This window comes from Bactrocera tryoni, chromosome 5, assembly GCF_016617805.1.
Source record: "Bactrocera tryoni isolate S06 chromosome 5, CSIRO_BtryS06_freeze2, whole genome shotgun sequence".
In the NCBI taxonomy this organism is placed as follows: Eukaryota; Metazoa; Arthropoda; class Insecta; order Diptera; family Tephritidae; genus Bactrocera; species Bactrocera tryoni.
Window position 1 is genome coordinate 52,799,566 of NC_052503.1, and position 15,061 is coordinate 52,814,626.

Sequence of the window (15,061 nt, forward strand, 5' to 3'; positions counted from 1 at the left end):
GTCAAAGTAAGTGTTTAAATGTTTAAATATTGTTGGAATATTACTCCTATTCTTCGTATTTTCGAAGCTAAAAGTTAAACGCATTATTATTATTTGTCTCCGGGTCTATGATTATCAATTAAAAAGTCGAATATTTAGGCAACTTTGACCGAAGATAAACTTTTCATCGGATAGCTTTGCGCTCGTGCCGTTTGGTACGATACCTATGTATGTATGTATGTACATTGCAGAATAAACTGATTACGTGGAAATATTACAAGTTCAGTGAACATTTTTTCCTAAGTTTCGAATTTAAAATATTGGTATATCAATTATTAGAGCGTAGGAGACCATTTTGTAAAGCATTTAATTTCCTATTACATAAATCTATGGAACGAAATATTTTTTCAAGTAGTGATAATATGAAATTAAGCCCTCATACTTGGAGAGCTTTTCTTATAGGTTTCTGTCAACCAATTTTTCAGAGTACCAAGCGAAATAAACATTCGTTTTTTACCCACCTTAATGTATTTTTTTTCATGTAATTTTTATGGAAAACAGAAAATTTGAAAGAGGCACCTCTTAATATTAATATTAAGAGCTCATCTTTTGAGTGACTTTTTTTTACACATTTCGAAAGTTTTGAGCCTGTTTTTCAGTTGAAAAAAAAGGTTGCCTCAAAATGTCACACCCTAATATACAACCGACTCACTTGAATGGGTACATATTTTATTTTTAAGTTTCGAGCCCACGTCTTTTCATTTAGCTAGCTATTGCTTCCAAAATTAATAGAAATGCAAATGTCGAGTTTTCGGATGGAAAAATATTTCATTTCGACGGCGCCGACGAACTTAATTATTATTTCTACGACCTTAGAAAAGAGAAATGTTTTCAAGCCCCACACTATAGCCGCAAAGGGACACCCCCTTATTATGAAAAAAATTACTCCAGTTTCAAACATCAAAAATGGCTGCTTCTTCGTACAAACAAATACTATGCATTTTCGCAAGTTTTCGATATTTTCAACCAATTTCCTGGACATACCAACAGCATAATGCTCCGATCCACGTCGCAAATGTAGTAGAATCTTAGATTCAGTTGAAAATATGAGCTTGTTGAAGTGGCTACCCTATTCTCCTGACCTTAGTACATATAATGGGAAACATTTGGGAGTGGATGCCCTGCAAGGTTTATCAGTCAGGCCGTGAATTCCATGATCGCGAGTCTTTTATAGTAGCGATAAAAGTTGAATGGAGTGAGATATCCTTGGATTACTTAAAAAGCTTTTATGATATCCTTCCAAACGGAAATTTTTAGCTATCCTAAACGTAGGAGGCAGTTTTAAATACTAAAGTCATTAATTTGTAAAACTTTAATAACCAGTCACACTTGTTTGCTTAATATAAATAAGTTATTGTATTGAGACTACAAAGCAAGCTTAAACGGAGCTTCTGCGAGGTCTAAATGAAAAGATATAGGCTTGTTTCTTTAAATAATATAATATACGTATTCAAGCGAATCAGGCGTATATACTTGTAAATGATATGCTCATTTTAAAATGTAAAAGTGTTTAAAAATTTTTTTTTTAAAGGAACTATCTGCCAAAATCCGGCACAACTTAAAATATTGGTGCGAAAAATTGACTGAAGTCCCTTACCAATAAAAACCTAAAATATTTTGCATTGCCAATACTCAAAAAAGCATTGCTTAACTATAGTATAGTATTAAAATTAATTAAATAAAATAAATTATTAAAAATTAAATTGATTCCAAGGTCTTATTTTTATATACACATTTATATATAATGTAAGTACATATGTTTAAATTAAATATGTATGTTAAACAATTAAAATAACGAAGCCAAAACAAAAATAATTTCTATACAAATTGTATTTAAATTAAATATTTTTCATTCAAATTATGTGACTGTACTTCTTCATAATCAAATTTTTAAAATATTTTGCATATGAATTTATGTACTCACAGGTAATTTATCACTTTGTGTCTGACTAAATGTCCCCACCGGCACCAGGCCAGGAACCGTCATATTTCTGCTATTGCGCGCATAGCCACGCGCTAATACTGTATAATTGCCAGCGGCATCACCATTCTCATCGATGTACACATGATAGCTGCATGAGAGGAGAGACAAAGGCATTTCTAATCTTAATATTGGAACTAATTTCCAATCGATATTTGTATATACATATGTAAGTACATCTGTATGTTAAAAAGTTTTTAGAATTCAACATTCGGACACCGGCATGAAATAATCATTAAATAACTGTAAAAACAAATATTTTCACATTTTTTGTAAGCACCAAAAATAAAATAATTAAAACATCATTAAATAAAAGGTGCATTCAGAAAAAGAAGATTTAATTTGCTATAACAAAGTGTCTTTAGATTTGACGATGACGACATGAAATTGTTTTGAATGACACAAAAAGTTCGTGTATGCACATTTAGGTTAAAAATAATAGCAGTGAAAACATCAAAAATAAAAGTTTGGTGATTTTTGTTTCATTGAAGCTGTCGTAGGTTTTATGAAAATATAAATTGAGTTTTCATTCTACATAAAGGCATTCCAGAGACTGAGAAAATTCTACATTTCCCAGCTGTAAAGATATTGAAACCGGATATGACGAAATTTTAGAAAAGGGTCTGATATTGCTCACTTTGAATTAAATATCTCGATTTAAATTTTGCGCAGGACCACCTACCACGAGCAAATCTGTTTTAGACTCAATAACGAAGATTGAATAAAGATATTTGGGAGCACCACATACCCGACTCTGTTGACATTTTTTTAAAGATATTTGAATAAGATTTATATTATAAGAAACCCTTAAGCAATATTATTGAGAACCGAATGCTCGATTATTTTGTTATTTTTATGTGGAAGTTAAGTATTGTAAGCATAAAAAATTAATTGAGAGCTGGAAGAAAACAGAATACCTATTCTTAATTTGAGTACAAGGTTGAGCATTTTATTTTACTATTGGCTGAGGTACCAAATGAAGAGAAAGAGCTTTAATATTTTAATAAAACTTTGTACACAGTGAAAGATATTTCTTTGTTCAACATTTCGTTCTTGTACAGAGTTTTAATATTTAATATAATCGACATAAATTATTCTTTTAGAATTTTGCTTAATTCTAAGCAACTAAGATACTTCCACTTTTATTAAAGCGCTTTCCTTTTTATCAAAAATATCCATTACAAAGTTAGGCAGGCGAGGAACTGCGTTATATCTGATACATGGATGTGGAATATGCTACTAACCAATTATATTTAAATCTCTACTCAGTATTGTTATATTAAATAACAGTCCTTTATCAACCTTCCGCTTATTTTACTGGACTTATGCTCTGAGATATCCACCCTTAAGTGAAACTGACAGTTCGTAATTAGAAAATTCGTTATATGGGTGCGTGGAATACGAAATACGACATTTTTAGGAATACCTACATATATACTCGTATATTCGTTTGTATTTCTCAATATTTCCTCCACTAACCACTAAATTATAAAACCAAGAGAACGTTGGAAAATGTATGATGTTTTAGAACTCCAACTGCTATTATTTTCCACACAATTGTGCTGAGTGCCAAACAGTTACCTTATGTTAATACAAAAGAAAAATATTTCTCTTTTGTTCTCGACTCACCCCATGGCGCTCAGGTATTTGGAACCTTTTATGGCCGCAATGAGCGCCGTGCCATTTTTCGGCTTGCCACCTGCTTCCAAAACTTTTATTAGCGCATTTGCATACAAATGAACGGCATCATAGAGGTACGCAGCCTCGGCGCTGATCTAAAACAAAGAAAATATTTAGCAAATGTAATGAAAGAGATAATTGAATATAGAACGGAATGAAATGGCAGAAAGTAACAAATTCCTAGATTTTTATTTGCGTGTAAATCTTTAGTGGCTTTGCCGGTGAATTTTATGCTTTAATAACCGTTAAATCGCTACGAGGAATTGTACTCAAACAGCTTATTTACTCACCTGCTTTGCGCCGCCAAAATAGCCTAAAGGATTGGGGAAATTGAATGGCGGCAACTCCATATATTTGTTGACCTAAGACCAAAAGAGATGGAGAGGGAGATAAAAATGTATTAATGGCCAAAACGATTTGTTTATAAAGATTATTTTGAGCATTAAATATTTCACGCACGTCCACACGCTTGACACAGCCCTCACTACCCGCTACTTTAACACATAAATACAGCATTTGGCAACTATTTGGAAACAGAACTTTCTTAAAGTGAAGGAAAGCCCCTTCATCAACTAAAAATAAATATTTTCTAACATATTTTTGTGTTGATTAAAAATAATTGTTACTTCACAAAATGTGGCCCCTTTTGCTTTGAAAAATAACTAATTTGAAAAAAGTTTATAATTATAAGTCCATCTCCTTCACACAGTTACTGTCAAATGCCATTTATTTTAGAAACCCCCACATCGACGCAAATATAAGTTAGAAAATTTTTACGTATGCCGTTCTCTTTGCTTTAAGGTCGATCTTTTAGCTTCACATATGCTTAGTGCTCAATGAAAGAAACACTTCTTATACACATATGTATTTTCTACAGCCACCACTTTAATTCAACAAAACTCTCATTTTTTCATTACATATGACGTCTTCCTAACTCCTATAATATTAGTTTCATGTAAGATCACTTAAAGCAAAGGAATCCTTCATTGAACATATTGGCTATTGCGAACAATAAAACGCGATCGTTTTTGGTTTCAAAAGGCTGTAAACATTTTTTCCTCAAGCGTTTCTAATTAGCAGGGCACGGGTGTATTTGCCACTAATGTCCTTACTACCAACAGTAATCTCATTGCCACACTCGATAATTGTCACTTGGATTAAATAGGATTATGGGACATTCTACACACTCCATATATAAGTATATAGTAAATACATACATATGTATACCGGAAGCTAGTTTTGATTATGGTTAGCACTTTAATTTCGCTGCTCTAATCTTCATATCACAGTCAATCAGTCCATTTTAGAGAACTGTTGAGTAGAAATCGAATTAACGGAACTGAGAGTGTCGTTCATGCAAATAGTACGAGTAAATAAAAACTTAAGTATTCATGAACTTCATTGTTAAAGGCTACTCTCCCTGAATTTGGTTTACTCTCTTGTAAAAGTATGGCACAAAAACCAATGGAAATAGGGACATAATCTATTGTGGGGAAGCAAGATTCAAATCGTTACACTAAACTGGAGTGGTTACCACTTAAGAGGAGTTCATAAACTTAAGCACGGAAAACAATCCGGAAATTGTAATAAAACGTCGTGTCAGAATAATAATATTCCCAGTAGTTGTAAATGAATGAGTTATTCTAGTAAAGACGACGGTTAAAAATTACCTTATTTAAATATTTAGGCTGTTCACGGTAAGGTGGTTATCGGGTTATGTGCTTATTAGATTAAAAATAACCTCTATGCTCGGTGAGCACCCTATGTTATATGGTTATTTGCTTATTTTTTTTTTTTTTTTTTGACAGGATTTTTTCAATCCAGACAACATTCACACTAAAATAGTTATTCAAAAAAACCTAATTTGAATCATAATTGAAAAAATGAATCTCGCAGAACTTACAAAGAAAATTTTATTGCAAAATTTCTTTCCAAAGAACAACAAAAGTAACTGAGCTTTTATTTGAATACTTGGATTACGCGAATATATTCCTGTAGATATTACACGAGGTGAATTTTTTATGCAACTCACGGATTTGGCCCACAATCACACAATCAGACAAATGAATTTATAGTACATATGTACATACATCGGGTATTTGTCAACAAGTTTGACCGAGAGCAAAACATTGTAATCCACTTATGATGAGTGCAAAAGCAGATATTTACAAGCTATGAATATACATAGTGCTCTATATATGTATGTATATACTCGTGAAAAACATTATTGTAATTAAAATAAAAGTTAAGCTTCGGATCAAACTGCTAACGAACGACAGTAAACCGCAAACCCTCATTTGGCCATAAGCCACGGAGAGGATGAACAACTATTTTTTAATTTAATGGTAGTAAATATACGTAGTTCTACATACATACAAATATATTTGTATCCATATGCTACTCACTTCTTTGGCAAACTTAGCGAATGAGACTGGCGCCGTTGGAAAAATCCCCACGTAGGATTGGAAAGCCACTTCGGCGCTTAAGTCGATTTTCTCCAAGAGCAAACCGCGCAGGTACTTATCCGGATTTGCTGGGTCATATTGCTCGATGTCGATGCCAACAACAAAGTATTCACCTTTGGCCAACAAGCCTTTACGCTCCAAACTGACCATCAGACCGACATGCTCGTAGTAATGACCGAGTATGAGATAAACTAGAAAGAAGAAAATTAAAAAAATAATGAATGATAATAATGAATTAAGTATGTATTTGGGGAAAAATGTATTAAAACGTGCGTAACCGACGACATTTAACTCGGGAACATTGGCAGCACACAAAGGATTTGTAATTCTGTTAATATGCTCCTATGGAACATGGCGTAGTTAAGGTATTTTAGAGCTCTTGAGGAAGTAAAATTTGCTTCATATTGCATCGCGATCAAAGTTGTACCAAAAATTGTTGTGGTCGAGACCATTGTATATTTTTTGAATTCGGTCATATGTATTTTTACTTTATCACCCTTATACCATATTATCATCATACAAATAAGCATTAATTAATAACCTTCAAAATCTGTAAGAACTCTTCAATGGTCATAAGAAGCAGTAGTCATGTAATAATGACAAAAAACAGTTCTAAAATATATAGTAGATATATATTTCTAAATATTTTGAAATCGATTTTATATCGGGGGTTTGAGCTGGCCACTTTCACCCTTCCTCTTTTAAATTTCAAAAAGTTCTAAGTTTTGAAATAAATACGTTTTCCACGAGACTTTATTAAATTCGGCTTGAGATTTGTTAGAAAAACGAAAATCATTATACGTAGTATATGAGAGTTTTGGTAGTATCGACCTGACTTTACCTAACAACTATTATCTTTTTACATACTAAAAAATTTCGCCTGGGTTTCATTAAGGTGCCTCACATATGGTAATATGGTAACTAATCATATGGAGCAAAGTCAGTGGGATGTTCGAAATCCTGATATTAGTTATATGGGTCAAGTTTTTACCACTTTTATAAATTTTAGGCACAAAAACACCGTTATGAGTAAAAAACACTCTCTCATTTTTATTGAGATTACTCAAATATTTGCCGATGTATGCAGTATAAGGTCACCCGGAAGTTCGAAATCTTTAAATTATGTATATGGGGGCTCAGGGAAGTATTGAGCCGAATTAACCAATTTTTGATACACAGAGTTACTATTGTCAGAAAAGAATTCTCTCTGAACTTCAATTGTATATCCCATACATTGACCGTTATTTTTGGTCAACAGTCAACAACATAAACACTGGAAAATTTCCGGTATTTTGGGTCTTGTACAGTTTTCGTCGGATTTCGGCAATTTTTGGTCATGAGGTGGCATACTGCAAAGGAATTATTAGTGTAAAGTTATGTTCCGTTAATTAATTAATTACTGGTTGAAATTACTGGAAAGTAAAAGAATCGGATGGAAATTAAAAATGTCTTATAAGGGAAGTAGGCATGGCTGTAGTCCGAATTCGTCTATTTTCACTGTAAAATAAAAATGTCAGAAAATGCCACATACAAATGAAGTTGAAATCGGTCGGACAGGTCTCGAGATATACGATTTCGCCTAAAAAAGGGCGGTGCCACGCCCATTGTCCAATTTTGACCCCGGCTCTATTGAAGCCCTATTATACCATCTCGCGGTATACGTCTTTAACGAATTTAGTTACTGATTTTAGTAGTTTCGAACAGTACCGTTATATGGGTTATGGGTTATCTTCCGATTTCATCCATTTTCAAACTATTGGGAAGGGTTCTTATAATATTTGAGTCGGGTAAATTTGGTTGTTGTAGCATAAGTGTAGAAGATATGTACATTAAACTTCTTAGAAAAAGGGGCCACGGCCCTTTTGTAAACTTTTTTGCCCACAGATGCCCCTCACTATTGCGATCCCCGTTACCGAATTACAGTTTTATATCTTAATTTCGTGCTTAGCGATTTGTGGGCGTGGGCGTGGCAGTGCTCCGATTAGGCTCATATACGAACTCGTAATTTTTTTTGTACTAATAAACCCGCAAAAAAAATTCCATCAAGATATCTCAAATTTTACTCAAGACAGACAGTCACCCGGACTTCAACTTCTCTCGTCATCGATTGTTTTAGGTGACACATACAACCGTTAGGTGAACAAAACAATTATACTTTGTAGCAATAGGTTGCAAACGTATATTAGTCAATGCGATTTTCAGCTATACGTTGCTTCCTACCTGAAAAATCCACCACCTTTGTCCAAGGCATGCTCTGCACATACATATGTACATATGTGTGTATTTATCCATGTCCTTTTCTTCGTCCTTCGTTGTCGTTATCCTGCTGCAGAAATTCTCATCCGTTTTATATGCAGTTTTGAACAAATAGTTGGCCATTGACTTAGTTTAGTTATCGCTTCTCGGCCTTATGGCTAAGATCAAAGTGTAGTATCTGTTCTTATCAGCTTAACATCTGATAGATCTTCCATCGGAGGACAACAAATGTTAAACTGATTTTTGGAAATCGACGGAGTGTTTTAGGAGCTTGCTCCACCTCCATCACGGGTTGGCCCGGTATTGCAGTACCACCGGGAATTCGGCCCAAATTATTTAATACATTGCAATTATTTAGTATCTTTATAAAACTCCAGCGAAGAGTAACTTTAGTTACAATATACTAAATGGGCCATTCCATACAAAATTGACATTCCAAGATATCTCGTGTACTTCGTATCGTCGACACAATTTGAAAATATGGAGTTATGAATTTTCAAACGTTCAACGATCGGAAATGAAAGTACTTATGTATATATTTGAGTATACCAAGAAAAGTTTTGCATCATATAAAACCAGCCGGCCTAACGCACTTTTTTTAATTAACCATATTAAACAAAAAAATTATTTGCTTATACAAATGTACCGTTTGTTTATAAAATAAAGTCAAACAAATTCATAGCAAAACTGAGAAAAAATTATAAGCAATCTTACTTCAGCAAATTCGAAAAATATTACAGATGATTTTTAGGAGAAACTTTTCGATCCATAACGCAATATGCCAAAGAGCTTTTCAATACCCAAGGAATTATTTCTTGACAGAAAAACCGTGGTAATTTGCAAACTTCATCAATTGAAGCTTACTTCGAAGTCGCAATATTTATTCCATGCATCGACTCGGCTACAGGATTTGACAGAAAGATTTCTCGAAACTGCAAGTGCAGCCTGGTCTTTCTTCACCTTATCCTTCCAACAGAGTGGAGGTTTTTCTCTTTCTCTGATTCCCCCGGCGGGTACTGCGTCGAATACTCAAGGAGCTGACTGTAACTCGTACATAAATCTTCCGCAGAACTTTTCCTTCGAAAACTCGTAACGTTGACTTATCGCATGTTGTCATCGTCCATGCACCATATAGCAGAACGGGAATAGTGTGCGCCTTTTAGAATTTGGTCTTTGTTCATCGAGAGAGGACTTCAATTGACTCAATTCCCCGCTCAGTCCGAAGTCATAGATAAATTGATACGAAACTCTTTGATTCGAGAGAAAGCTGTCAAAACTCGCATTTTTTATAACATTTGGCAATGATGCCACTGCTGAAAAATATTAGATGGACATTTTATAAATTACTTTTGGGTATTTTGAATTTTCGACACTAGCACTGAGATATGCAAATAACGCGTTAACCATATTAATTTTCTGTGCTCGGGTATACCAAACAAAGATTATCACCCATATACATATATATATGTATATATGTAAATAATTTAACAAATTACCGACATCTAGTTTTCCAGAATTTCAACAACGCACTAATTGTAGCAGTTCGTTTTAGCGCTATTCTTCTGGCATCGCGCCTTTTTCACTAACTGCTGATTGACGGGACCCTGATTGTGTTTTGTTGCCAGCTCAGAAAAAAGATCAGGGTTTGCTCCTGGCGAACAAGCGAGAGAGTAAGAAACTAGTTTCTGATCAATTTATCTATGCCGAAGTAGCACCTGTTCGCAAGAGGTGTTCTGCGTTGGTTTTCAGGCTGGCATATTTGTTGGTTGGTTTCAAAATAGACAAAATTATCTACGACTTCGAAGTTATGACTGTCAATAGTGACGTGGCAGGTGATATTTCGTCTTGTCCATTTGCTTCGCTTCCATATCCAGTCTAGAGAAAGCAGAACTAACCGCGCGGTTGTTAAAGCTAATGGTATAAATATCATCGGCGTATCAGCAGCCGTACACTCTTATAAAAGATTGTGGCTCTCAATTCAGTTCTTCAGTTTGAATTATTTTCTCCAACAGTAGATTGAAGAAATCGCACGATAGGGAGTAGCCTTGTCTGAAACCTCGTTTGATATCGAACGGCTCGGAGAGGTTCTTCCCGAAGTCGATCAGCCTCAATCCAATTGGAGATGTTTCATCACGGAGGCTGGATTTACCGACCGTTGTGCCAAAAATACCTTCTTTGGCCACACTGGCGTTAAAGTTGCCAAGCACGATTTTGTCAACGTGACGGGACAGATCTCATAGATGCGCTCTAACCGCTCATAGAAGATGAGCGGTCACATCGTCCTTCTTTTCCGCCTTCGCTTTGATGCGGATTGTGGCTATTGTGGCTAGACGTGCATTCACCGGGGTGAATGCCAGACCACGGGACGGAGTCTGTCTCCCATCACGAATCCCACACCGAATTTACGCTCCTTTGTATGGCCACTGTGGTAAATGTAATCCTTAGCATATTTGCAGAGGTCACCAAAAGGAGGGCTCTCATCCGTGGGTGTTTTCTTCTTTTCACTGGTAATGTTTTTTACGTGGCGGGTCACAAACCCAGCGCACAACCCTGTGGAGGGAATGTTTCGTTTAGTCACCTTAGCACGCATTAAAATGGATGTTTAATTGGCTACTAAGTGGATAATTGGTCTAAGATCGGAGGTTGTGAGCTGCTTGAGCCATTTGTAAAAAAAAAAAACGGTTCTGGCCACTCCCAAGTGAATGGCTCACTTACGAAAACTTCTACATATGACGTTGTCACTTCACTTATTTATTTTAAATATCGCTTCCAAAGTCAATGCGGAATATTATTCAGCAAAATCCAGAAATAGTTCATTTAAAAAATAATGGAATTACAGGCAGCGTTGCCATTTTGTACGTTCAGACAAAAATTTGTAGTTGCATACTTTGATTGATACTTATAGTGGTGATAATTGAAACTAGGAAATAATCATAAAAAGTGACAAAATTTTTATATTTGTGCGCTAATATTCTCCTTAATAGTCATTAAAGGAAAAAATAGGCTTTATGGATTAATTGTTTTTTACAATTAATAAATGTTCTTCAAAGCGTAAATTTCTAGGCAGTGAATGAAAATGTTTGATTGGCTTCAAGAAAAGGAAATTTTAGTGCTCAAAACCACATTCAAGTATTTGAAGCTAAAAATAACCAAATCAGCACATGTGTTAACCTTTGTCAATTCAAAGAAGGAAAGGGTAAATGGTCAAGTTTGGTACGTAGAGTCACGCTATTGATATTTTGCATAACACATAATATATCATTTTCGTTGATGGATTTCCTACCGTGTTCCGTGAAACCGCATAAAATTCCCAGTATTTTACAAACAAGATGGTTTAGTCGAGAAGATGTAATTTACAGAAGATCGCAAGGTGGCAGACAGGAACTCTGCGTTCACACACTGTATTTAAGTATTTACCAAAAAAATATATATTCATTTATTCATTAAGTCATTAATTTCTTTTCACTTATGGTTTTTTGAAGACAATTCGATCACTTAAAAAATAAATAGATATTAGCGAAAGAAAAATAATTGTTTATTTGTGGAAAAATGACAAAAGTTATCGAAAAATCACAAAAATTTTGGGAAGACAATGCTTCTCAGTCCAGAGAGTAAGAAACATTTACAGTCAAACAAAGTCTTATGAGTCCAAGTCCAATAGGGTGCTTGCTCAATGATATTTGTTGAGTGTTAGACCAAAATTTAACTAAAAAACGTTAAAAAATTTTGTAAAATTAGACAAACACTACTGAGGTCGACTGACATAAACTGCTGCTGCAAACGCACTCGACAGATCGCACTAATTTTTGGAATCATAATTAAGGACAGTTGTACCAATCTAGGAAAAAAATTTAACTGTCTTCCATATAAGCGGGAGATGAGAGGGGGAAATGAAGAATTCCCGATACTTTCTGGACAGGGACATTTGTATATGAAAAGTGCCGGATTCCACGGCAGAGTGGCATGTAGAAAACCCTTCATATGGAGAGTAAATCGACTTAAGAGGATGGCCTTTGCAAAAGAGTACTCAAACAAGCTTCCAGAAATTGGAAAAGCATTATCTTTTCAGATGAGAGTAAGTTTTGCACCTTTGTTGTAAAAGATTGTAAGATTGTTGGGGGGAAAGTGGAACCGCACTGAATCATCGTACCCACGGTAAAGCGTGGTGGTGAAGGTGTTAATGATGTGTGGCAAATCCGATCGTTGGAAATTTTCAGTTTATAGAATCGAGAATAAACAAATATGATTATTTTGATATTTTAAAAACAAATGTAAAAGGAAGAGCAGGCAAGCTGCTGAACGATTTATCTTCCAGCAAGACAACGACCCTATGCACGCATCAGGAAAAACAGTAGTTTCTGAACGAGTATAATATTCCAAAACAAATTCATTCACCACCGAAATAATCTGAGCTCAACCCAATTTAACACTATACTTAGAGAAAAAAAAGGCAGCGCTTAAATAATGGGAAGCTATACATAAGTCCAGAAACAAAAGCCAACCTAAATGGGTCAATATTAGTAACTTAAACAAGGAATTCGGAAGTTCGGAGTCGGAAAGTTTCCGTAGAAATGCAATTATTTTAACTTGGCGCAATAGGGCATCATTATGGCTGTGCTCTGTTCCTTAGATTTATAGAAATTTTTACGTCTATAATAGTTAACGAAATATTTGAAAATGGATATTGGACAATTTTATTAAAAATAACAAGAAAAGAAAGCAAAGTAGATGTAGAAGAACACGTCTTTTGTTTATAAAATACTGCAAAAAAAAAGTGATAAAGGCAAAAGCCTTTTTCAGAAGTAATAAATTATATCCGATGACATCTTTTTCTATCACTTTCGGAAACTTGCCAACAACAGGGTAAATAACTGAGACCTGTCTAATCGTTTCAATGTTCGAAAAGGAACAGAACGTAAACTGTTTTTTAAAACGATAACAGCAATATGCTGCCTCAAAAGACAAATTTCCCGGCCTACAATTATTGAGTAGCAAAACATTGTGGAAGTTTTTCGAACGATTAGAGTGCATTATTTTCTTTTCGTTTTTGGGTCATGGACGAAATTCATTTCAAGATTAATACATCAAAAATGATGCAATAAGTTACTATGACCTTAAAGGAACTCATTCAATAATTATGCATGTTCTTGAAGACTTATATATTACATATCTATAAGTTTAAATTATTCTATCTTCTGGTATTTTAGGCCATAAGTGATAGTAAGCTTCGCTTCTTAGATGTACATATTTATAGGTTTTCCTGGAAGTTGCCATGACGATAATGTTTGAAAAAATAGTCCCGTATGTAAGGGATTAATGTTTGGTGAGGTTCAAATAGCAAGTGGTGCTATAATTTTAGCAGACTCCGCCTATCTGCTGACAAAATAACATAAGGGTAATGGACATCTCACTAGTGCTGATAGAAAATTCAACCATCCCCTTAGAAAAAATTTAAAATATTAAATCACACAAATGCGTTACCTCTTAAAGGGGTTTCAAATCTGGTATTGTCTTGCGCTATATTGTACAACTTTATAATTAATAATAGTGAAGATTCGCATATTTCTGATGGCGTAATCTTAACATCAAATACCGATAGAGATTTTGTGCATATTTCTGATACCAATGAAAGAGCAATAGAGGAAGTGAGTTGAAGTGCTTTTTAATTCATAACTTCTTTATAAACTTTTTTTTCGCTAACTTTAAGAAATACAAACTGTTTTGATGATGTTAGGAATCAATATGACCTCCCTTGTTATTTATTACTGAAGATACATATATGAAATGGCATCGACCTAATAAAATTTTGCAATACAGATACATTTAAATTTGCCCATTCTTTTAGGCTTGCTCTTTTCAATTCTAACAATATTGTTTTGTATTGGGTCCCATTGGCATAAGTATACTTTCTTGGATAGAATGCATACCCCAAAGATTTTCGATGCGATTTAGGGGTGGACTTACTGCCAATGCATCAATGTTTTTGCTTTCCAAAAGTCCTCGACTTTTCCAATACTTCGTTCACTGGCGCTTTCCGTTTCTTGTTTCTGATGCTAAATTCTAAATTTTGTTCTTTATCAGTGCCTTCATTTGATTCAATATGAATTAAAAAAAAAAATAATATCCAACATACTTATAATGAATAATTAATACAAAACTTACTTTCAACTCCTCCATTTTATTGAGTATTTAAAATAGTTTATGGTGCGTTTATTACGCTAGTGATGCGTAACAGATGTGCAACAATAATTTACTGATAGAACATGTAACACTACCGCAGCGATTTCACAACGAACAACAACTGTTTTTGGCATTAAATATATTCACATCGTTTAATTACTTATTATCACAAACTTTAGTATTTTAGTGTAACAATTTAATTAAAAACATACAGTGCATCACAAAAATAAGTATGCACTGTATTTATCCGTTTTGTCTTGAGAAAAAAATGCCTCAGAACTAATAATAATATCATTTCTTTTATTTTTTTAGTTATTTCATATTTTAATTAAAAGCAATAGCAAAAAACAAGAACAAAAATTTTGCAAATTAGAGAAAAAAATGATTAAATAGATAAAAGATTACGTCACTTACATACATACATATGTATGCACTAATAAGACATTCCAAAAAAAAGTTT

General features: G+C 34.1%; 1 protein-coding gene and 1 non-coding gene across 3 annotated transcripts in view; one reads left to right on the forward strand and one right to left on the reverse strand.

Annotated features, from left to right (window-relative positions):
• The window catches only part of LOC120777214 (speract receptor), a 70,787-nt gene that overhangs the window by 12,101 nt on the left and 43,625 nt on the right, over positions 1-15,061 (reverse strand). For both annotated transcript variants that reach the window (XM_040108391.1, XM_040108390.1), the window contains exons 5-8: positions 6,106-6,356; positions 3,991-4,062; positions 3,650-3,795; positions 1,964-2,111 (exon numbers count right to left, since the gene is read on the reverse strand). In XM_040108391.1, the coding sequence (XP_039964325.1) occupies positions 1,964-2,111; positions 3,650-3,795; positions 3,991-4,062; positions 6,106-6,356 (617 nt within the window). The remainder of the gene's footprint in view (positions 1-1,963; positions 2,112-3,649; positions 3,796-3,990; positions 4,063-6,105; positions 6,357-15,061) is intronic.
• On the forward strand, positions 8,560-8,757 carry LOC120779217. Its single transcript, XR_005705620.1, has one exon. It is a non-coding gene; the product is annotated as a U2 spliceosomal RNA (small nuclear RNA).